Source organism: Pleurodeles waltl, chromosome 11 (genome assembly GCF_031143425.1).
Source record: "Pleurodeles waltl isolate 20211129_DDA chromosome 11, aPleWal1.hap1.20221129, whole genome shotgun sequence".
Lineage (NCBI taxonomy): Eukaryota > Metazoa > Chordata > Amphibia > Caudata > Salamandridae > Pleurodeles > Pleurodeles waltl.
Window position 1 is genome coordinate 541,404,548 of NC_090450.1, and position 24,704 is coordinate 541,429,251.

Sequence of the window (24,704 nt, forward strand, 5' to 3'; positions counted from 1 at the left end):
CAGTACATTAACTAACTATGTGCAGCAATACAAAAAGTAGATGACACATATTTTGATGGACCATTTCCTCTACAATTACTGAAGACAGAAGGAAAGATGTATCAGTGACAGAATGTTGTAGTAAACAGTATCGTTGACAAAACTTTTGTGTCAAAAATATCATTCACCACAATATTGTGATTCTATACTTGTAAAGTAAATGGCAAAACTAATAGGGAAAATATCATTGACATTTATATTGTTAAAGAATGTACAAGAATACTTTATTTACACTTTAAATTAGTGAACCTTAACCACTTTAATGTATCATATTCATATAACATAAAATAATGTAAAATAAATACATTCCACTAAACTTTGATATTATATATAAACCTATATATATTTATGTGTGCATATATATATTATATATATATATATATATATATATATATGTATATATATATATAGCATGAATAATAAATATTTAGTACTATAAAAACACATCCTACATAAACACAAATACACACACACATATATATTTGAAAACCAACATAAAAGTACAAAAACAAATCAATTACAGAATATATCAATTTCACCAATATGCAAAATATTAAAATATTAGAACCCTAAAAACACCAAAATATTATAGCCATTAAATAATTAAAAAGAACAAACAACATAAAACAAAAAATAATACACTAATAATATACATTATATTAAAAAAATATAGCATACACTCTTCAGACTCCAGTTTAACCAGCAGTAGGGAAAGTGTTGGACTTTGGAGGGTGTATGTTTACTATTACCCCTCCTGTCTAAGAAACTGCAGGAAAAGTGTTGGACCTCGGGGAGGTTAGATTTTACTATTCCTACTCCAGTCTGGGCAACAGAAAGGAAAGTCGTGGGCATTGGAGGGGTTAGATTTACTATTCTCACTCGAGTCTAAGCAACAGTAGGGAAGGTACTTCACTTCAAAAGCATTACATATATAATTGATCATATTAATGTCGAAAAAATATTCCAATCCTAATATAGACATTATTAAATCACATTAAATAAAAACGTGTTATTTTCAAAAACGTAAGAACATTTAATATATACGTTAAAAAGAAAGTAAAAAAAACAAATGATATATAATAAAATCTACTTCCCTAACTACCAAAAAAATATATAATCACTACTAATAAATTTAATTTCAATTAATACATAAACACATTTTAATAACAAATACCATAGCATCAGCAAATGTTCACAAACACTTACCATTACATAATGTACAAAATGTTTAAAATTATAAATATTTAAAATACATAATTAATTACCAATACATTACATATAAATATCAATTAATATGAGACATATATATTTATTTTCTTCCCAACCAACTCAGAAAAAAGCCTGCAACATTTCAAAATACATATGCAATACACATATCAATTCTAAAATATATATCCAAATAAATTAAAGAGTAGACTAATTGCACAGTCATCATTAAATGTATTTACATAATTACTTATCAAATAAATGGTGTAAAAAGACAACATTAAATTAAATTAGATTTAATTGTATTTAGATTCCTACTCTACACCTCTACAAACCCAACAACCCACACCTAAAATGTAACTTACATATTTCAGTATTAAAGAATTTGAATGATTAATATTCAATTAGATAATTAACAATAATAGTTATCACTTGATTAACTTTCCACCCTATATATACCTCTATAAACCCCAAAACGCACTACTAAAATATAACTTACTAATGCCAATACTAATAAAAATCAATTGTAAAATCAAAATATATTATAACAGCAAAAGCCTAATATTTAATCAGTTAAAAAAACAACTATACAGAACAAATTAATTACATAATAAATATATTTCTAATCTGAATAACTTCCCACCCTATTCCCCTACAAACCCAACAACCCGATACATCATTATAAATAATAATTAACCATTAAATAAAAAATAAATTACCTAGAAATACAAACTGTATTTTAAAAAGTTAATACAACTATAACAACTATACCAACAATAGTAACACATAAAATTAATAAATTCAATAAACTTATTAAAATAATTTAAAATGATGCATTTTACACCTATATTACTGAAAACGATATTAAACTCAATGATATTATTAAAAACAATATTACATACCCAAAAATGATATTCTTGACAAAAATATTGTTTATCACAATATTTTTGCATCACCATATTCTTTTTCCGATATTAATATGTTCCAATATTTTGAACTCAATATTTTGTCTAAACACCAGAAACTAAAGGCGCTAATTTCTTAGAGACTGAGCCTCAAGGGCCCTTGAACTTAATAATGTATTTAATAACCTTAAATATAATTAAAAAGAAAGTATGTGCGCCAATCAGTGCCATAGTACTAGAGTACCGCTTGGATGCTGACCATCACTAAGTTGAAAAAATTAGGGTTGTACTACTTAATCTTGACACCAACAGTGTTGTGGTACAAGAATATCAATAGACAAAATATTGAAAGGTAAGTGCATACAGGGAAGCATAGATTTACTATGCCTAGCTCCACAACTGTGTATTTTGAAGATATATACATATATGTTGAGTTAGGTATGGAAAGTCAATTTTTTTTTCAATATTTTGTCCTCGACGTTCTGTCCCACCCGTAATGTGAGTTCGATATTCAGCAGGTAGAGCATAAAATAAGCACCCAATAAATATGCTTACAACGGCTTCATTTTAGCTAGTGTCCCCAGGAATTATATAAAGCCTTTTAGTCAGTCCATCTGCCACCTTTTGTGCATTTTTGACTTAGCTGATCTAGATTTATTTTACCAAGTTCATCCCTCCATGGCAAACTATACGGCACCTCCTATCATAAGACACACTACCTGCCATCTTCCCAACAGTCCATGGTTTCCAACTTTTGACACATGACGCAGCCCGGGAGATCTCATAGCCTATTAACAAATAACAACATTTACAGTTAGATGGTGGCAAATGGACAGAGGAACATTTTTCAAGGAGGACCCAAGCAGCCCCTAACAAGCTAGCGGGAGAAAATTAACATTAGGGTTTCTCAGCCAATATGGTTTGCATAGTCATAATGCTAAACATCTTACCCATATGGATAGAGTGCTTGTGTTCCTAATAGACACTGCTTTGGCCCTGATTACGAGGGGAAAGGAAAGTGGAAGGGGTGAGATATTAACCATGCCTGCTAAGTATCGATACATAGAGGGCTGATATATTTACCTTGTGCTGTAAATTCCTTCTGCCTTCTATTCCGACATTTCCTTAGAAAAATATTGAGTTGCATGTAGAATGTGCTACTTTACACATGAAACTGCACATTCATTGGACTTTGCCACTTGTTTTTCACCTAATTAGCTTAAGAAGGTTTGACCTGATGAAATTCACCAGGGAAAAATTGCAGGTATGCACTATCCTCTGAGTATTCTGAAATCTGATTCTTATGCAAACAGGGGTTTGCAAAGGGATTGAAATTAACTGGCACTCTCATATTAAGGGCATATGTCAATTGCTGCTACAAACACAGGGGCTTTTCAGATCTATGGCAAGTTAAGGAGCCACAGAGCCTCATTACATATGAACCAGAAAGATTTTCAATACCTCCCAAACCTAGGAAGTCCTTTACATTACCAATATAGTACTTTAATTACACTATCAGGGCACCAGATGGTTTTTGGGACATCAATTCCAGGTTTTACAATCATAGAGTGCAAAAAGTGCATCAAGAGTGCCTTGTTATATGTGCATAATTTAGAGAAATGTTGCTGATTGCAGACCACTCACAAATTCTGACAACAATTTAATTTTCTTGGCAGCTAGGCCTTCCAATAACTACAGCAAGAAGTGTGTTAGAGCAACATGTGAGCAAGGTCTTAAAAATCCCTTACTTGGAGGCTGTGTATTATCTCAAAAAATGGCTGCCAGCCAAGATTAGTGTCTAACGCTCACTCAGCTGACTGAGATTCAATTCTAAACTCACATCCTCTCCTTTTAGGGATCTCCGTGGCAACACCTTCAACTGTGACTGTGAGGTGAAGTGGCTAGTGGAATGGCTGCGGGGCACCAATGCCACCGTTCCCACCAGCGTCTGCAGTGGGCCCGCCAAGTACAAGGGCCAGAAGATCCGCGACCTGCCTCTGAAGTATTCTGACTGCATCGCCACTGGTATGATGTGCAGCTGACCTGTTACTTAAGTGATGTGTTATACATACTTGGTAGCCTACAATTACTCTGGAAAGTCTTTAAGCTAAATTAGAACATTGGTATGTTGAGAGCCCCGGGGTCATCAATGGCTCCAAGAGGGGTCCACACGGCCATCCTCATACATGTATTGCCCCTGGGAGGTGGTGTTCCCTGGGGCTGCGGGGGCTGTGGGGCCCCTGCACCTTATTGGTTAACTTCCCCAGCGAGGTGGTGGTCCCCAGGGCAGCAGGGGGGCCCCACATGCCCGCACCCAATTCCTGTAATGCCTCGGGTGGGTGGTGTATATATATATATATATATATATATATATATATATATTACCTAGCGATGGTCGCCACTAGGTAGTTATATTTAGGACCATGTTTCCATAGAAAAAGCGTTTATTGACTTGCCTATATATTTGCCATAGTTTGACGAACCTTCACAAAATTTTCCCCAAAAAGTGGCCTTGTGATTCTTGTTGCACATGGAAAGTTTTGGGTGATCCGTCAAGTGGGGCTGAGAAAAAGGTGGGTCAAAAAACATTGCGTTTCCCTTGTTAATTCCCGTAGGACCTTTAGACACAACTACAGCCCAAACCACTGGACAGAATTACACCAATTTTGGCAGAAAGCTAGCTTTTGGTATGCAGATCACCCTTACGCTTATTTTGGTGGAAATCCATTCAGTAGTTTTGGAGATATTAAAGAGAAAATACATTTGTATATCTGGGGACGCAGATCCTTTGTGAATATATCACAAAAAGTTTGTGAATTTTCCCGAATGCACGCTCAAATAGAAATGTTGTAATTGGCTGGCCACAACCTGACTAGAAAGATGCGGCTGCCATTTTATGTTATCGGAGAGGGTCCCGGGGCCTGAAAATGGAAATTATAAGTGTATTAAGGGGTCAGGGTGGAGGTACCCTGACCCCAGGATTGTGATATATGGGTGCTTTAGGGTCAAATTATGGTTTGAAATGATTTTTCTTCACCTTGTGAGATATTTGCAAATATCCTTGAGCTTTTGAGAATATTGAAGGATATTCGAGGATATGCAAAAAAAAATTTTTTTTTAATTCACGACTCATTCATACACCAATTCATTCACTCATACATGCACTCAGAGACTCATGCGCCTACTCACACACCTACTCAGACACTCATGCTTCTACTCAGACCCACTCATAGTCTCACACACCCACTCACAGAGACAGGCCCTGTGGCCAACCTCCGCTGCACACGTCCAAAGGCCGTGCATGGTGTGGGGTTGGGTGGTTATAAGGGCTTGGCTGCAGGCCCTGCGACCAACACCCACCGTGCATTGCCACAGGCACTTCGGGGCGGGGGTTTGGATAACTTTTTGTAATAAAAATTATGTTACGTTGGGAAACCATAGAAATTCACTGACAAAACCAAAGGTTAGAGGGACGTTATAGTTAGGTTCTGAATTTACCTGTACAAAACCATTGAAATTCAGCAGTTATAGTTAGAGTTATTTCAAGTAACTATAAGTCGCACCCTAAGGTAACTATAACTCGCGCCTTCGCCATGCGCAGCTAATCACTCCACATATTATGTCATTGATGACATCTTCTATGGCATCTTTGATATTATCACTGCAACATTTGAAATAAAAGCTCATGCAGAGATCTGATTGGCTGCCAACACAGCTGAGTCTCATCAAGAAAAACAAAAAGAAAAGAAAAGAGGGCTAGCCTGAGTGCAGGAGTCCCCCTAAGACTCCGCCAGGGCAAAAAAAACATGTTTTAAAATTCACGGTGAAATTTGCGAATATTCGTGAATTGCGGCATGAATTAAAAAAAAAAAGCAAGCACTGTTTTCTACGCTTGCTTATGATTTTGCCCCCGAGTGAGCTGTGTCCTCTGGGCATGCATTTTTATTAAAATTGAGGAGGGGGTGCACTGGACCCCCTCCTATGGCTTATTAAAGATCCAGGGACCACCACCTCTGCGGGACTCAACAACAAAATATTGGAGGAACTGCCCGGACCCCCCCCTGACCCTCCCCCCCCCCAGGGAAAACCAACTCTCCAGGGCTCAGGGTAAATAACGATGCATGGGAGGTCACGCAGGCACCCCCAGCCGCCCGAGGACCACCACCTCCCTGGGGCTTCACTTATTAAATTAGGCGGGGACCATGTGGACCCCCCCAGGGCCATCTCCCCAGGGCTGTATATTTATTAAAATGGAGGTCTGCACAGATCTCCTGGGCCCCAGGGACCACCATCTCCCTGGGGCTACAAACAAATTTTAAAAGTGAGTCCAGGTGGACATCCCGTCCTGGAGACCACCACCTCTCATAAACATTTTTTGAAACATGGAGGGGTGCGGCCCGGCCATACATGGCCCTGGGGACCACCACTTTCCTGTGCAAGAGAGCGGAGGAGGACTGTGCTATCCCCCACCTAGAGCCTTTCATGGCCCTGGGGACCTTTACTACCCAGGGCCAGATCATGTTATCTCTTGCGGTGCCCTCCCTCGGGGAGTAGCTGTTTGCTTTTCCTCCAAACCCCTATAATCAACCAACCCCACGCCATGACAGCTCTGACCACTCAAAATCAAACATAAATCCTCTACCATCAATCAGGAGCATTAAAACTGCTCCTGCTTGATGGAAACTGAGTTTTCAGCTCTTTCCCGGCCCGCAGATATGCGGGCAGGTAAAGAGATGAAATGATTGCTCCAGCAAACAAGGAGCTGCATTCACAGCAGCTCCCTGCGTGCTGGAGCAATGGAGGCGGGGAGTCGGGAGGGACTGCAGTGGCCTTGAGCCCCCCCCACAGTCCCACAACAAAGAAGCACTTGCTTCTGTAAAGTACGAATTGTCCAAATGTTTTTTCACTGCAGTTCCACTTTCTAAAGTTATCTGTTGGAGACATTTGAAGAAATATCACACTGGCAAAGTTACAGACAACAAAGACAGTGGAGATATTTATGCAGCTGCAGCATAAGAGATGCACTATGCATTTACTCAACAAGGTAGCACTTACTAATTAGCCAGTAGAAAGCACTCCAGTTGGGTAGACATTCTCCATAAAATGCTTGCCTCTTTTTAGATAAATACGCAGGGCAAGATTCATTCTGGCATGATGCTCATTTCACAGAAATTAAACCTCAAAGGTAAGCATTTACAGATGTAAACAAAGTAGGCGCCCAAGCTGTAGCTCCACTTCTGGAAAGCACTGATTATCCAAATTTCGTGTGCATGATCAAGGCAATGCAAATGTTTTTCCTCTGCATTTTGACTGTGAAAAGTTATCTGTAAATCTTGATGGAGAGGTGGGTGGTAATGGGGGTTGGCCTTAGGTCCTGCGGCATGTCCCATTTGGCCATCCCCTGGCCGTACATGGTCAAAGGACGTGCATGGCACAGGGATGGGTGGTTATAGGGGGTTGGCCACAGGTTCACACTTCATTCATTCCCTCACACTCACTTTTACCTTCTGTCTCTCAAACTCAGATTCTCAGTTTCTTTCTCACTGACACTCTCAAACACACTTACATGCTCAGTGTCACTGTTGGAACTGGTACTCTCTCCTAAACTTTGTGTCTTCATCCCTCCTGGTTTCTGAACCTATTTTTGTTGATTTTTAGTAATCTGTGCACTTTCCACTGCTAACCAGTGCTAAAGTGTGTGTGCTCTCTGTTTTAGACATGGTAAGATTGGCTAACACCCAATTGGAATATTTAATTTATTTATAAGTCCATGATAAAGTGATACTACTTGTACCCAGGGCCTATAAATTAACTGCTATTAGTGGGCTTGCAGCACTCATTGTGTCACCAACGTAAGTAGCCCTTTAAACATGCATCAGGCTTTAAATTGCAGCCTGTGTGTGCAATTGTAAACTGCCAGCTTGACCAGGCAAAATCAACCGTTTGTCAGGTGTAAACCTTTCTTTTTAATACATATAGGTCATTGTCAGGGTAGGCCTAAAATAGCCCATTGGCAGGGTGAGTTGTATTTAAAAAGTTGGAGATTTACTTTTAAGTTTGACATGTCATGGAAATGAAAAACTCTCAAATTTATTTTTCACTATTGCAAGGCCTACCTCTCCCATAGGATAACATAGGGTTACCTTTTTATATTTAATAAGTGATACCGTTTGTGTAGGAGCAGGTAGGAATATAATTGTTAGTGTCTGAGGAATTGTAATGTATAACCCTCTTTAATGTTAAAGTCAGATTTTAAGTCACAATTCTGAAAATGCCACTTTTAAAAAGTTGGCATTTTCTTGCCCCAACCATTTGAGTCCTGCAGCCTGTTTCCTTTATCACATGACTATAAGAAGTTAGCCTTTATGTATTCCTCCTGGACAGTATCACAATAAAGGGCCTGGGTGTTGGCAGGATGGGCCATCCTAACTTGATAAGAGGGCGGAATTGTCACTTCAAAGACTCTGGCCTAACACACAGAGGACTTCAAACTAGCCTATTGTGCCCCGAGACAGACTGGGACCAGGACAAGGAGGTAGAAAATTCCAGCCATGTCTATAGGGGGAAAACTCCAGAAACATCTCCCACTTCAAAAGGGGCACCAGGTATAAATAGGGACCCTCAAACTCACTCTTCAGTACACTCTTGGAACTTACTGCCAGCTTGACTACCCTGCTGCTTTAGGTCTACCCTGTTGTCTGAGAGGGAAGACTGGACTTGCACCCTGGCTGAAGTGTCTCCAAGGGTCAGCTGACTGACCTGTTCTGATCTACAGGGACAAAAGCGTCAGAGGCCTCTCTGCAAGTGCCCAGATGACCTGCTGCAACTGGACCTATCTAGATCTGCAACTGGTTCTTCCTGAGCCCTGATGGCCTCTGCTGGAGTGAGTTTCTGATACCCAAGAGGTGCCTCCCAAGTCCTAGACTCTTGGTGTGATATCTGTTAAGCTCCTCCTTGAATGAAAGGAGAAATCCTAAAGTACTGGGCTGTTCGCTACAGCGAAAGGGCCAATTTGCACCAAGATCTTGCCAACACGAAGCTCTGGTGAATCTGACTCTTCATGCTACAGTGACTGGCAGTGACAACCGGCAAGAAAAGATCTGCATTTCACACTACAGCATTGACAGCCCCCCAGTGCAAAGCTCCAGCAATGACCATACGGAATGCCAGATGGGATCTTTATGCAACAGTAACGAGTTTCCACGATGCCTGGCCTGCTGTTCACTCTACAGCGACAATCATCTGCAATGCTCTCCCTGCTCCTCGTGGTCCCCTCTATCACAAATGAAACTCTTCGTGCTGGACTTTAAAAGGTAAAATTTTCAGCGAGACTAGCCCTATCCTTGTATCTGGCTCGAGCTCCATCACAGTCAGTTTGAAGTTGTGACTTTCACCCAGTCTCACATGACCAGATAACCACAAGTAGTGCTTTGTGCTTTTAGGCCCTATACTTACCATAAATCTTTAAAGTTGCATATCTCCATTTCTACTGGAGGTTTGATTGAAATTTGCTGTTTTATTCTCAAATAATTATTACGTTTTACTCTATTTTTCTAAATTGGTGTGAGATTATTACTGTTTGTGTGCTGCATAATTAATTTACACTTTGCCTCTAACTTAAGCCTGACTGCTTTGTACCAAGCTAGCAGAGGGTTAAGCACAGGTTAATTTACTGACTTTTGTGTTTGCACTGATAAGGATCATGACCGTTGCTTGATAAGGGCTGACACCTCCCTCACCCAACAACCCAATTTTTCACAGACATTCAGTCAAACTCCCCCTCAATCACTCACAAACATACACACACATGCACAAAGAAATGTCATTTTTTTTACTGCTTTTGTTCCCTTTGCTGGTAACTCAGAGGCTCCATGGCAGCAGCAGAGCAGGAACATGGTGATGGACATTGGAATCAACAAACCATGATTTCTAACAAGAGGTCAAACAGAGCAGCAAGGCCAGGTTTAAAAATGGGAAGACCTACCTCAATCCGTCCCAGTTTCTTGATAAGACTGGAAGCACAGTCCTATAGGAAGCTTAGACAGTGTTGGGGATCCTGTCCTTGCTGCACTGTATGGCTGCACATTGGCCTCAGGGATGCATTGATGTGCACCCTGACAGTCACATTTTAGCAAATATACTGGGCTGACTGAAGCAGGCATAATATGTCTGCTAAATAGAATGGATTGTGCCTGTGTGAGGGGATTGTTTCTGAACTACTCCCCTCTCATGCGCAATCCAGACATCCACCTACAGAGTGCTGTTTTTTTAAACAATACACTGCAGCTGGCTCATACCTCAGCCCCCTTCTCCTTTTCCTGAAGTCAGGAGCCTGGAGACGAGGCCCGAGGGCTGACCTGCGAAGAATATCATTCAGTTAAGTCATCAGCAGCAGAGACAAAGGGCAGCAAGTGGCGTCTCACAGAGGTGCCCTCATCCCACTGTTAAGATCTCACAGCTCTAAATTCCTTTTCCCTAACCCCTTCACTTTTTGAAATCTCCTTGGTCAGTGATTGTGCCTCCCTCTCTCCCTGTTGTTTGTATCACATATACCTCCATTTCTCTCTAGATTTCCTAGTGTACCAGACTCTGCCCTTCCAGTCTGTGTCGGTGGAGCCATTCTTGTTCTCCAGTGATCTGTACGTGGCCTTTGCTCAGCCCAGCACTAGTAGCTGTGACATCCTTAAGTGGGACTATGTGGAGCGCAAGCTGCGTGACTTCGACAAGATACCAGGTAAGGACAATCCCTCCTTTGGTGCTTAGCTACATTTCCAGATGTGTTGAGGTAAAGAACAAAGGGGTTAGGTTCTTTTCGGAACATAGAGAAAATATTTTACCTTCTGAGGGGGTACTTAAATGTCCCACTAAAATCCGTCCTTGTGAATAGCCGAGGGGTTCACCACTTCAGGCCTCTCTAACATTCCTGGTGTCCCCGGGTCTGGAATTACAAGGTTTGCACATTCCAGATGCAATAATTCTGGGCCCAGAGATACAGGCCCTTGACTTCAGAACAGAACTTCATGAGGTGTAGCCGCTGCTACATCCTGAGCCTTCTTGCCCACATACAGCAGGAAGAGGAGAACAGAAAATGCTGCCCCAGCTGAAACTTAACACACATATTTCTGCAGCTATTACTCTGCCCCTTACGCCACCACCCTAAGAACAGCCCTCACACAATCTACCATCTGCCCTCAGTAAGGCCTCGTATACGTATGTTATTCTCCATTGTAGGGGAAATGACTTGTAACGCCTGAATTCAGGTGTGGGGATATGGTTATGCCCAATCACAAACACTGTAACAAGCGCATATGTGCTTTATTCAATACTGCACCTGAAAAAAAAGATACCAGTACAACAAATTGCATTGTATTGTATTGTGTTGTAATTGTGTTTATATGGCACTTACTACACTGGCGAGGCATTGACGTTCTTTATGCTGGGTAGCACACTACTATGTAACCATAAGTTAGTAGTTAACCCAGTGAGTATTACTTATTGTTGTAAATGTGTTGGTTACTGGGTTAGCATTGTGCTCTTAGGAAACTGAAGCATTTTCTCCAGTTGATAGTGGTGGATTCAGTTAATAGGACTTAAAAGTAATTATTGGAATGAGTTCCTGCAAGTGGAAAAAATGGGCGGGTGAGGTTAGATATTGTGAGATTGCAAAGAGAGATCACACAGGAAGAAGCTATGATTTATTGGAGGGGAATGAGTAGATAGGCTAGAAAAAATGAGGTCTAGCAGGAACGGTTACTCATAAATAGAGTTTACAATTTGTAAGGAGGGGTATGGTTAGTTTACTGAAGTGTTATACAGAGTACAGCGGCAGGCATGTGATAGAATGGCGTATCCCCAGAGGCACTAATGTAGGCAGAGGATGGCGTGTAATAAGACTAACATTCAAATAGAAAGGTAGGAGAGAGAATAATCTCAATCTAACAATCAGGTTAATGTTTATGCTTGTTTTTATTTTTTAAATATTGAGATAGGGTGCAATCTGAGGAAGGATAAGGAGTAGAAAGATAGGTGAAAGTTGATTACGTGTGAGCAGGTGATATATGTGTTAGGTGTCTTTCGTTCCATTTGGCTGTCGATGGTGTTCATATGATCTGTTCATTTTTACGTAGATATTGAGCATTAATGTTTGACTTTGTACCTGTGTTTTTTAATATTGGGTACCAAGTTATGTCTAATGTCTGGATAGCGGTTTGTTTCGGTTTGTCTGGTAAGAGTGGAAAATCTCTGGGTTTGAGTTGATAATTCCGTTATGTATTTGTTTGAGGCAGGTGCAAGGGTGTTAGTTTTCTAGAGGTTTGTGGTTGTCTCTGATAACAGGGATTGTTCGTAAAGGGATTCTGCTGATTTATCTCTTTCTTGAGCTTAGAGGGCCTGGAAGGGCATCTGTTTGAAGGCAGAAAATACGAATGTGTGGATTCTTTATATGATATTGAGAATAACCTGGTTTTAACAATCCTTCTGAACTCTAAGTGATTCTCAGGTGCTCTGATCTTTGTAGTTAGGAAATGCCATAGTTTTGCAGCTTGAACTGAGAAAGTAGTGCTATCAGTGGTTTTCTTTCTGTAAGCATGAATTATTAAGCTTGGTTCCAGGTTCTAACGTAAATTCCTATGTTGGGAGTATTTTGAGATTTTTGATTGAATTAATTTTACTAGCTGAGTGTGTGATGCACTATAGTTTGAAAAAGGATCTTTCATCGATTTGGAGCAGGACCCGAGCAATGTGGGTTTATATATTTACATTTAGAACCAGATATGGAATAACATCTTAAAATGTATTTGCTGTGGATTAACAGTTTTTTATATGCTATATATATATCAAGTCAGCTGACGCCACAGTGATCTGGTGCATAGAAAGTGCAGTCAACATGACAAAAGTTAATTGTAAAACAAACTGATGGCCGTCAGCTGGGTTGAGGCAATAACGTCCAGTACTTTCTCCACAAATTGCCCAAAGTTTATGCTAACCAGGAAAACTTTAGGTTTCAATAATTTTCATTGGTCCTTGTAGAGCCCTGAAGGTGGACTTTACCACCTTAAAATTGAAACTTTACTCAACAGTAGCCATAACTACCACCCAGGAACACTGCTCTTGCACACTACATCCCATTTACCCCAGTTCTCCCAACTTCCCGCCTCTCCTCCCCTGTGCCTCAGACATTTAACACCAGACAGATTTGGGTTGGGTTGACAGACTCTTATAAGACCCCTCCATCTCAGACAAGGATGAGCCATTCTGTCACGCTCCCCAGACCTCAATGTTGTGGTCAGTTGATCAAGTCACCATCTAGAACTTTCAGCACTCACTCTTCTTCAGCAGCTTAGTTCTCAGTAGTCTTGCATTACAAACATCAATACTGGTTTCCACTTCTTCCAAAAATATTTCTCCCTCCATCCCTCCAATAGTTATACTAATTTCTAAATACATTTTTATTGATGGGATGATCTTAGTGCCCCAGACCTTCAAGAACACCAATTTTGAAATGAAAAACAAATGGAAAATCATTTTCTCAGTTTCGCGTGTAGGGGATATGTTACTTCAGAAGGGCACCATAGTGAGATCATTGCTCCACATTTCGCTAAGGCTGAACACAATGCCTCTGAGACATCTGTGAGATGTCTTTGGCCATGACCAGAGGATATGTTTACTGGTACTATGAAACTTTCATAGCAAAGGAGAGTGTGTATTGCTGTCCTGTACATATTATCATGTTATTTTATTTTAAAAAATCACAAATTCGAGCATTATATGTACGCTACCTCACAATTCTAAATATCAAGTTTTCAGATTGAAAAATGTATTCTTTTACGCTTTTCTAAAATATAGAATATGTCAAGATCTCTATTCCTGGCTATTTCAGGCTTGCCTCATATTCTGTTTTCACATTTGTATTAAGAATTGTGTTACTTTTTCTGTCCAGGCTTAGTAATGCTATATGCATTACTTCAGAGCAAACATATTGCTGTTGAAATAAAGGGTTTTGAGAGTTGAGGATACTAGAATCTGCTGTTGAGGAGTTGAAGGAAATGGTGAGAATTGATTTGTTTTTTAAAATCTTCTGATAGGTTGGTGTCATGAAAACTTTACATTATCATTAGCAGCTGTGAGAAATTGGTTTGTTGGTTGACTGGGGTGCGAGCCCTGGTCAAGCAATAGTCTCACTCCCTTGCAGAGTCAAACAAAAAGTCACTAAATTAATCTGTGCTTAACCCTGAGTATCTCGGCACTCAAAGCAGTCAGGCTTAACTTAGAGGCAATGTGTTAAGTATGCATTACACAAACAGTAATTGTAGGAAAGTACCATCTTGCCTGGCATGTTACCCCCATATTTCACTGTATGTATGTTGTGTTAGTCCATGTGTCACTGGGACTCTGCCAGGCAGGGCCCCAGTGCTCATAGCATGTGTCCTGTATGTGTTCCCTGTGTGATGCCTAACTGTCTCACTGAGACTCTGCTAACCAGAACCTCAGTGGTTATGCTCTCTTTGCTTTCCAAATTTGTCACTGCAGGCTAGTGACTAAATTTACCAATTCACATTGGCATACTGGTACTCCCATATAATTCCCTTGTATAAGGTACTGAGGTACCCAGGGTATTGGGGTTCCAGGAGATCCCTATGGGCTGCAGCATTTCTTTTTCCACCCATAGGGAGCTCTGACAATTCTTACACAGGCCTGCCACTGCAGCCTGCGTGAAATAACGTCCACGTTATTTCACAGCCATTTACCACTGCACATAAGTAACTTATAAGTCACCTATATGTCTAACCTTCACCTGGTGAAGGTTGGGTGCAAAGTTACTTAGTTTGTGGGCACCCTGGCACTAGCCAAGGTGCCCCCACATCATTCAGGGCAAATTCCCCGGACTTTGTGAGTGCGGGGACACCATTACATGCGTGCACTATGCATAGGTCACTACCTATGTATAGCGTCACAATGGTAACTCCGAACATGGCCATGTAACATGTCTAAGATCATGTAATTGTCACCCCAATACCATTCTGGTATTGGGGGGACAATTCCATGATCCCCCGGGTCTCTAGCACAGAACACGGGTACTGCCAAACTGCCTTTCTGGGGTCTTCACTGCAGCTGCTGCCAACCCCTCAGACAGGTTTCTGCCCTCCTGGGGTCCAGGCAGCCCTGGCCCAGGAAGGCAGAACAAAGGATTTCCTCTGAGAGAGGGTTTTACACCCTCTCCCTTTGGAAATAGGTGTGAAGGGCTGGGGAGGAGAAGCCTCCCCCAGCCTCTGGAAATGCTTTGATGGGCACAGATGGTGCCCATCTCTGCATAAGCCAGTCTACACCGGTTCAGGGATCCCCCAGCCCTGCTCTGGCTCGAAACTGGACAAAGGAAAGGGGAGTGACCACTCCCCTGACCAGTACCTCCCAAGGGAGGTGCCCAGAGCTCCTCCAGTGTGTCCCAGACCTCTGCCATCTTGGAAACAGAGGTGTTGGGGGCACACTGGACTGCTCTGAGTGGCCAGTGCCAGCAGGTGACGTCAGAGGCTCCTTCTGATAGGCTCTTACCTCTCTTGGTAGCCAATCCTCCTAACTTGGTAGCCAAACCTCCTTTTCTGGCTATTTAGGGTTTCTGCTTTGGGGAATTCTGCAGATAACGAATGCAAGAGCTCACCAGAGTTCCTCTGCATCTCCCTCTTCACCTTCTACCAAAGGATCGACGGCTGACTGCTCCAGGACGCCTGCAAAACCGCAACAAAGTAGCAAGATGATTACCAGCAACATTGTAGCGCCTAATCCTGCTGGCTTTCTCAACTGTTTCCAGGTGGTGCATGCTCTGGGGGTAGCCTGCCTTCACCCTGCACCAGAAGCTCTGAAGAAATCTCCTGTGGGTTGACGTAATCCTCCCCCTGCTAACCCAGGCACCAAAAGACTGCATCACCGGTCCTCTGGGTCCCCTCTCAGCCTGATGAGTGTGGTCCCTGGAACACAGCAACTCTGGCCAAGTGACTCCCACAGTCCAGTGACTCTTCCGTCCAAGTTTGGTGGAGGCAAGTCCTTCCCTCCCCATGCTAGTCTGCAAAGCTGTGTACTGTGTGATTTGCAGCTGCTCCAGCTCCTGTGCACTCTTCCAGGATTTCCTTCATGCACAGCCTAGCCTGGGTCCCCAGCACTCTGTCCTGTAGTGCACAACCTTCTGAGTTGTCCTCCGACATCGTGGGTCCCCCTTTTGTAACTTCACATGGACTCCAGTTCACTCTTCTTCTAAGTGCCTGTTGGGGTACTTCTGCGGATGCTGCCTGCTCCTGTGAGGGCTCTCTGAGTTGCTGAGTGTCCCCTCTGTCTCCTCCTCCAAAAGGCGACATCCTGGTCCTTCTTGGTCCTCAGCAGCACCCAAAAACCTCTACTGCAACCCTTGCAGCTAGCAAGGCTTGTTTTCAGTATTTCTGCGTGGGAACACCTCTGCAAGCTTCATCGCAACGTGGGACATCTGTCTTCCAAAGGAGAAGTTCCTAGTCCTCTTCTTTCTTGCAGAACTCCAAGCTTCTTCCAGCAGGAGGCAGCTTCCTTGCACCTTCATCCGGGGTTTCCTGGGCTCCTGCCCCCACTGGACACTGTCGCGACTATTAGACTTGGTCCCCTTGTCTTACAGGTACTCAGGTCCGGAAATCTGTTGTCAGTGCACTGCTGGTGTTTGTTCTTCCTGCAGAATCCCCCTATCACGACTATTGTGCTCTCTGTGGGTAGTAGGGGCACTTTAAACCTACTTTTCAGGGTCTTGGGGTGGGGTATTTTTCTAACCCTCACTGTTTTGTTACAGTCCCTCTACAAGCTCACATAGGTCTGGGGTCCATTCGTGGTTCGCATTCCACTTTTGGAGTATATGGTTTGTGTTGCCCCTATACCTATGCTTGCCTATTGCAACCTATTGTAATTCTACACTGTTTGCATTACTTTTCTTGCTCTTACTTACCTAATTTTGGTTTGTGTACATATAACTTGTGTATATTACTTACCTTCTTACTGAGGGTACTCACTGAGATACTTTTGGCATATTGTCATAAAAATAAAGTACCTTTATTTTTAGTAACTCTGTGTATTGTGTTTTCGTATGATATTGTGCATATGATATAAGTGGTATAGTAGGAGCTTTGCATGTCTCCTAGTTCAGCCTAAGCTGCTTTGCCATAGCTACCTTATATCAGCCTAAGCTGCTAGAAACACCTCCTCTACACTAATAAGGGATAACTGGACCTGGCACAAGGTGTAAGTACCTCTGGTACCCACTACAAGCCAGGCCAGGCTCCTACATTGGTTATGCAGCGGTGGGATAAGTACTTGTAACCACTTACCACTTTGTCATTTTGTACTTTTCATAAGAGACTCACATACCAAACAGTTCAGTGTATGTACACTTAACCAAAAAAGTTTGCTTCTCTTCTCTAAAACGTTTTACAAAGTTCTTAAAAGTTTCTTAAAACTTCTAAAGGTTTTCTAAAAGTTAGAAAACGTTTTTTTCTCTGTGCTTTAAAAAGTTCTGAAAGTTTTTCTCTCTTCTCACTATCTCTAAACCTTTTGCTATCATGTCTGTGGTAGAGTCTGCTCCCAAAACTGTCAATGCTACTTATGACAGTTTGAATTACAAGAGCTTAAGGAGTCTCTGCTTAGATAGAGGTTTGGTTATAGGAAAGAACCCTACAAAAGAGTTTCTGTTCAACATGCTTATTGTAGATGATGAGAACCAAGTTGGCCCATCAAATGAGAGGTTAGAACATGTAGAAACTTCCCAGTCTGATTCAGGAGAGTTCCCTGAGAAGGGTGGGGATGGTTCTGAACAGGGTCTGCCCCGTGGCAGGGCTCCTAGTAATGCTGGTAGTAATGGAGGTTCCCATCACAGTAGGGCATCCTTTATTCCTAGAGGCCAGGTTACCAGGGTCCAGATAGATAGGGACAGGTCCCCCTCTGAAGTTTCCAATTTGTCATCTGTGTCAAAGCATTCCCAACCCACCCACCTTGAGGATAACTTGTTAGAAAGGGAACTCAAAAAGTTGAGGGTTGAAGAGACCAGGCTGAAGCTTAAACAGAAACAGCTGGCCTTAGACAGGGAATCCCTAGACATTGAGAAGGAAAGAAAGAGGTTGGGGTTAGGACCCCATGGTGGCAGCAGCAGTATTCCTGATAGTAATCCTGTTAGAGAGCATGATTCTAGGAATCTGCACAAGATAGTCCCCCCTAACAAGGAGGGGGATGACATCAACAAGTGGTTTGCTGCACTTGAGAGGGCCTGTATGGTACAGTTGGTCCCTAAAAGGCAGTGGGCTGCTATTTTGTGGCTATCATTCACTGGAAAGGGTAGGGATAGGCTCCTTACTGTTAGAGAAAGTGAAGCTAACAACTACACAGTTTTGAAGGATGCACTCTTGGGTGGATTTGGCTTAACCGCTGAACAATACAGGATTAAGTTCAGAGACACCAGAAAAGAGTCCTCTCAAGACTGGACAGATTTTGTGGACTGTTCAGTGAAGGCCTTGGAAGGGTGGTTACATGGCAGCAAGGTATCTGACTATGAAAGCCCGTATAATCTTATTCTGAGAGAGCATCTTCTGAATAACTGTGCGTCTGACTTGTTGCACCAATACCTAGTGGACTCGGATCTGACCTCTCCCCAAGAATTGGGAAAGAAGGCAGACAAGTGGGTCAGAACAAGGGTGAACAGAAAAGTTCATAAGGGGGTGACAAGGATGGCAAGAAGAAGGATGGTAAGTCTTCTGACAAGGGTGGGGGCAAAGGTAAAAATACTGAGTCTTCATCAGGCCCACAAAAATCCTCTGGGGGTGGTGGGTCCAAATCCTCTTCCAATAATCAACCTAAAAAGCCTTGGTGTTATTTGTGTAAAGTCAAAGGCCATTGGGCAACTGATTCCAGTTGTCCAAAGAAAAACACCAAACCTCCCACTACCACAACCCCTGCTGCAAATTCTAGTGCCCCTAGTAATAGCAGTGGTGGTGGGAAACCTACAAATAGCCAATCCAAGGGTGTAGCTGGGCTCACTATTGGCAATGTAGTTGGGGTTGGTCTTGTAAGGGAGACCACAGAGGCTGTTTTAGTCTCTGAAGGTGCCATTGATTTGACCACCTTGGTTGCTTGTCCCCTGAATATGGATATGTACAAGCAACTTCCCCTAATAAATGGTGTTGAGGTTCAGGCCTACAGGGACACAGGAGCCAGTGTTACTATGGTGATAGAGAAACTGGTCCACCCTGAACAACACCTACTTGGTCAGCAGTACCAAGTGACAGACGCTCATAACAACACTCTTTGCCACCCCATGGCTGTTGTGAATCTCAACTGGGGGAGGAGGGGGGAGGTTACTGGTTCAAAGAAAGTTGTGGTTTCCTCAGATTTACTTGTAGACTGTCTACTAGGGAATGATTTAGAGACATCAGCTTGGGCAGAAGTGGAGTTGGAGGCTCATGCAGCAATGCTGGGCATTCCTAGGCATATTTTTTCTTTAACCAGGGCTCAGGCCAAAAAGCAAAAAGGACAGGGTAACTTGGATCCTGGAACAATGGACCAAGTGCTCCCTAAAGCTAGGGGTAGCAAGGGTAAATCCCTACCCACTATCCCTCCCTCTACAGATGATTCCCCTTCTGAGGAAGAGGAATTTCCTCCCTGTGCAGAACCTTCACCAGATGAGCTGGCAGCAGACACTGCTGAGCTTTTGGATGGAGGGGGGCCTGCCAGGGAAGAGCTGCGTGTGGCACAGCAAACCTGTCCCACATTAGAAGGTCTCAGAGAGCAAGCTGTCAAACAGCAAAATGGGGATGTCAGTGACAGCTATAGAGTTTACTGGGAGGACAACCTCTTGTACACAGAGGCAAGGGACCCAAAACCTGGAGCAGCCAGGAGATTGGTCATTCCCCTGCAGTACAGAGAGTTCCTCCTAACTCTTGCACATGACATTCCTTTGGCTGGGCATTTGGGCCAGATCAAAACATGGGAAAGACTTGTCCCCTTGTTTCACTGGCCTAGGATGTCAGAGGACACTAAAGATTTTTGCAAGTCTTGTGTGACCTGCCAAGCCAGTGGCAAGACTGGTGGCACTCCAAAGGCCCCTCTAATCCCACTTCCAGTGGTTGGGGTGCCCTTTGAAAGGGTAGGGGTTGACATAGTTGCCCCCTTGACCCTCCTACTGCTTCAGGCAATAGGTTTATCTTGGTGGTTGTGGACCATGCCACAATATATCCCGAAGCAATTCCTCTAAGGGCCACTACAGCTCCTGCAGTGGCAAAAGCCCTCCTGGGAATCTTTTCCAGGGTGGGGTTTCCTAAAGAGGTAGTATCAGACAGGGGTAGCAACTTCATGTCTGCATACTTGAAAGCAATGTGGAAGGAGTGCGGTGTTACCTACAAGTTCACCACTCCTTACCATACACAGACTAATGGACTGGTAGAGAGGTTTAATAAAACTCTCAAAGGTATGATAACGGGACTCCCTGAAAAACTCAGAAGGAGATGGGATGTCCTGTTACCTTGCCTCCTTTTTGCTTACAGGGACGTACCCCAGAAAGGAGTGGGCTTCAGCCCCTTTGAACTCCTCTTTCGACACCCTGTAAGAGGTCCACTCACTCTTGTGAAGGAGGGTTGGGAACAACATTTAAAAGCTCCTAAACAGGACATAGTGGATTATGTACTTGGCCTAAGATCCAGAATGGCTGAGTACATGAAAAAGGCCAGTAAAAACCTTCAGGCCAGCCAGGAGCTGCAAAAGCAATGGCATGACCAGAAGGCTGTTCTGATCCAGTACCAACCAGGACAGAAGGTGTGGGTAATGGAGCCTGTGGCCACAAGAGCACTCCAGGACAAATGGAGTGGACCCCATCTAATTGTTGAGAAAAAGGGTGAGGTTACCTATTTGGTAGACCTGGGCACTGCCAGGAGTCCCCTTAGGGTGATTCATGTCAACCGCCTGAAACCCTACTATGACAGGGCTGATCTCACCCTGCTCATGCCAACAGATGAGGGACAGGAAGAAGAGAGTGACCCTCTCCCTGATCTCTTCTCCACCACTGAAGCAGATGCCTTAGTGGAGGGAGTAGTTTTGGCAGATTGTCTGACTGCAGAACAGAAGGACAACTGCATCAATCTCCTTGGACAATTTTCAGACCTCTTTTCAATTGTGCCAGGTACAACATCTTGGTGTGAACACACAATTGATACTGGAGACAGGCTGCCTGTCAAAAGTAAGATTTATAGGCAGCCTGACCATGTCAGAGACTGCATTAAACAAGAGGTGCAGAAAATGTTAGATCTGGGAGTGATTGAACCTTCTGAAAGCCCATGGGCTAGCCAAGGGGTGCTTGTACCAAAACCTCACACCAAAGATGGAAAGAGGGAGATGAGGTTTTGTGTAGACTACAGAGGTCTCAATCAAGTAACAAAAACTGATGCTCACCCTATACCCAGGGCAGATGAGCTCATTGATACACTGGCATCTGCCAAGTATCTTAGCACTTTTGATTTGACTGCAGGGTATTGGCATATCAAATTGGCAGAAGATGCTAAACCTAAGACTGCATTTTCAACTATAGGAGGGCACTGCCAATTTACAGTGATGCCCTTTGGTTTGAAAAATGCACCTGCTACTTTTCAGAGGTTGGTGAACACAGTCCTGCAAGGGTTGGAGGCTTTCAGTGCAGCATATCTTGATGATATTGCTGTCTTTAGCTCCACCTGGGATGAGCACCTGGTCCACCTTTGGAAAGTTTTGGAGGCCCTGCAAAAGGCAGGCCTCACTATCAAGGCCTCAAAGTGCCAGATAGGGCAGGATAAGGTGGTTTATCTGGGACACCTGGTAGGTGGAGAACAGATTGCACCACTGCAGGGGAAAATACAGACAATCATGGATTGGGTTCCCCCTACAACTCAGACCCAGTTGAGAGCCTTTTTAGGCCTCACAGGGTATTACAGGAGATTCATTAAAAACTATGGCTCTATATCAGCCCCTCTTAATGATCTCACAAGTTAGAAGATGCCTAAAAAGGTATTATGGACAGCTAGCTGTCAGAAAGCTTTTGAGGAGCTCAAACAGGCCATGTGCTCTGCACCTGTCCTAAAAAGCCCATGTTACTCCAAGAAATTCATTGTTCAAACTGGTGCATCTGAATTAGGGGTAGGGGCAGTCTTATCACAACTGAATTCTGAGGGCCAGGATCAACCAGTTGCTTTTATCAGCAGAAGGTTGACCCCTAGAGAAAAGCGTTGGTCTGCCATAGAGAGGGAGGCCTTTGCTGTGGTCTGGGCACTGAAAATGTTGAGGCCATACCTGTTTGACACTCACTTTATTGTTCAGACAGACCACAAACCTCTACTTTGGCTAAAACAAATGAAAGGTGAAAACCCTAAATTGTTGAGGGGGTCAATATCTCTACAGGGAATGGATTATACAGTGGAACATAGACCTGGGAGTACCCACTCCAAAGCAGATGGACTCTCCAGATATTTCCACTTAGACAATGAAGACTCATCAGGTCATGGCTAGTCTTATTGTCCTTCGTTTGGGTGGGGTTGTGTAGGAAAGTACCATCTTGCCTGGCATGTTACCCCCATATTTAACTGTATGTATGTTGTTTTAGTCCATGTGTCACTGGGACCCTGCCAGGCAGGGCCCCAGTGCTCATAGCATGTGCCCTGTATGTGTTCCCTGTGTGATGCCTAACTGTCTCACTGAGGCTCTGCTAACCAGAACCTCAGTGGTTATGCTCTCTCTGCTTTCCAAATTTGTCACTGCAGGCTAGTAACTAAATTTACAAATTCACATTGGCATACTGGTACACCCATATAATTCCCTTTGTATAAGGTACTGAGGTACCCAGGGTATTGGGGTTCCAGGAGATCCCTATGGGCTGTAGCATTTCTTTTGCCACCCATAGGGAGCTCTGACAATTCTTACACAGGCCTGCCACTACAGCCTGCGTGAAATAATGTCCACGTTATTTCACAGCCATTTACCACTGCACGTAAGTAACTTATAAGTCACCTATATGTTTAACCTTCACCTGGTGAAGGTTGGGTGCAAAGTTACTTAGTGTGTGGGCACCCTGGCACTAGCCAAGGTGCCCCCACATCATTCAGGGCAAATTCCCAGGACTTTGTGAGTGCGGGGACACAATTACACGTGTGCACTATACATAGGTCACTACCTATGTATAGCGTCACAATGGTAACTCCGAACATGGCCATGTAACATGTCTAAGATCATGGAATTGTCACCCCAATACCATTCTGGTATTGGGGTGACAATTCCATGATCCCCCGGGTCTCTAGCACAGAACCCAGGTACTGCCAAACTGCCTTTCCGGGGTCTCTACTGCAGCTGCTGCCAACCCCTCAGACAGGTTTCTGCCCTCCTGGGGTCCAGGCACCCCTGGCCCAGGAAGGCAGAACAAAGGATTTCCTCTGAGAGAGGGTGTTACACCCTCTCCCTTTGGAAATAGGCGTGAAGGGCTGGGGAGGAGTAGCCTCCCCCAGCCTCTGGAAATTCTTTGATGGGCACAGATGGTGCCCATCTCTGCATAAGCCAGTCTACACCAGTTCAGGGATCCCCCAGCCCTGCTCTGGCTCGAAACTGGACAAAGGAAAGGGGAGTGACCACTCCCCTGACCAGTACCTCCCAGGGGAGGTGCCCAGAGCTCCTCCAGTGTGTCCTAGACCTCTGCCATCTTGGAAACAGAGGTGTTGGGGGCACACTAGACTGCTCTGAGTGGCCAGTGCCAGCAGGTGACGTCAGAGGCTCCTTCTGAAAGGCTCTTACCTCTCTTGGTAGCCAATCCTCCTTCCTTGGTTGCCAAACCTCCTTTTCTGGCTATTTAGGGTCTCTGCTTTCGGGAATTCTACAGATAACGAATGCAAGAGCTCACCAGAGTTCCTCTGCATCTCCCTCTTCACCTGCAAAACCGCAACAAAGTAGCAAGATGACCACCAGCAACATTGTAGTGCCTAATCCTGCCGGCTTTCTCGACTGTTTCCAGGTGGTGCATGCTCTGGGGGTAGCCTGCCTTCACCCTGCACCAGAAGCTCAGAAGAAATCTCCTGTGGGTCGACGGAATCTTCCCCCTGCTAACGCAGGCAAGAAAAAGACTGCATCACTGGTCCTCTGGGTCCCCTCTCATCCTGATGAGCGTGGTCCCTGGAACACAGCAACTCTGGCCAAGTGACTCCCACAGTCCAGTGACTCTTCCGTCCAAGTTTGGTGGAGGCAAGTCCTTGCCTCCCCATGCTAGTCTGCAAAGCTGTGTACCGCGTGATTTGCAGCTGCTCCAGCTCCTGTGCACTCTTCCAGGATTTCCTTCATGCACAGCCTAGCCTGGGTCCCTAGCACTCCGTCCTGCAGTGCACAACCTTCTGAGTTGTCCTCCGATGTCGTGGGACCCCCTTTTGTAGCTTCACGTGGACTCTGGTTCACTCTTCTTCTAAGTGCCTGTTGGGGTACTTCTGCGGATGCTGTCTGCTCCTGTGAGGGCTCTCTGAGTTGCTGAGCACCCCCTCTGTTTCCTCCTCCAAAAGGCGACATACT

The 24,704-nt window shown here is 43.7% G+C and overlaps 1 protein-coding gene across 1 annotated transcript in view; it reads left to right on the forward strand.

The window, feature by feature from the left end:
• Positions 1 to 24,704, forward strand: part of LGI3 (leucine rich repeat LGI family member 3) — a 115,108-nt gene that overhangs the window by 64,194 nt on the left and 26,210 nt on the right. Inside the window, exons 6-7 of the mRNA XM_069213967.1 lie at positions 4,006 to 4,175; positions 10,720 to 10,884. Of these exons, the coding sequence (XP_069070068.1) occupies positions 4,006 to 4,175; positions 10,720 to 10,884 (335 nt within the window). The remainder of the gene's footprint in view (positions 1 to 4,005; positions 4,176 to 10,719; positions 10,885 to 24,704) is intronic.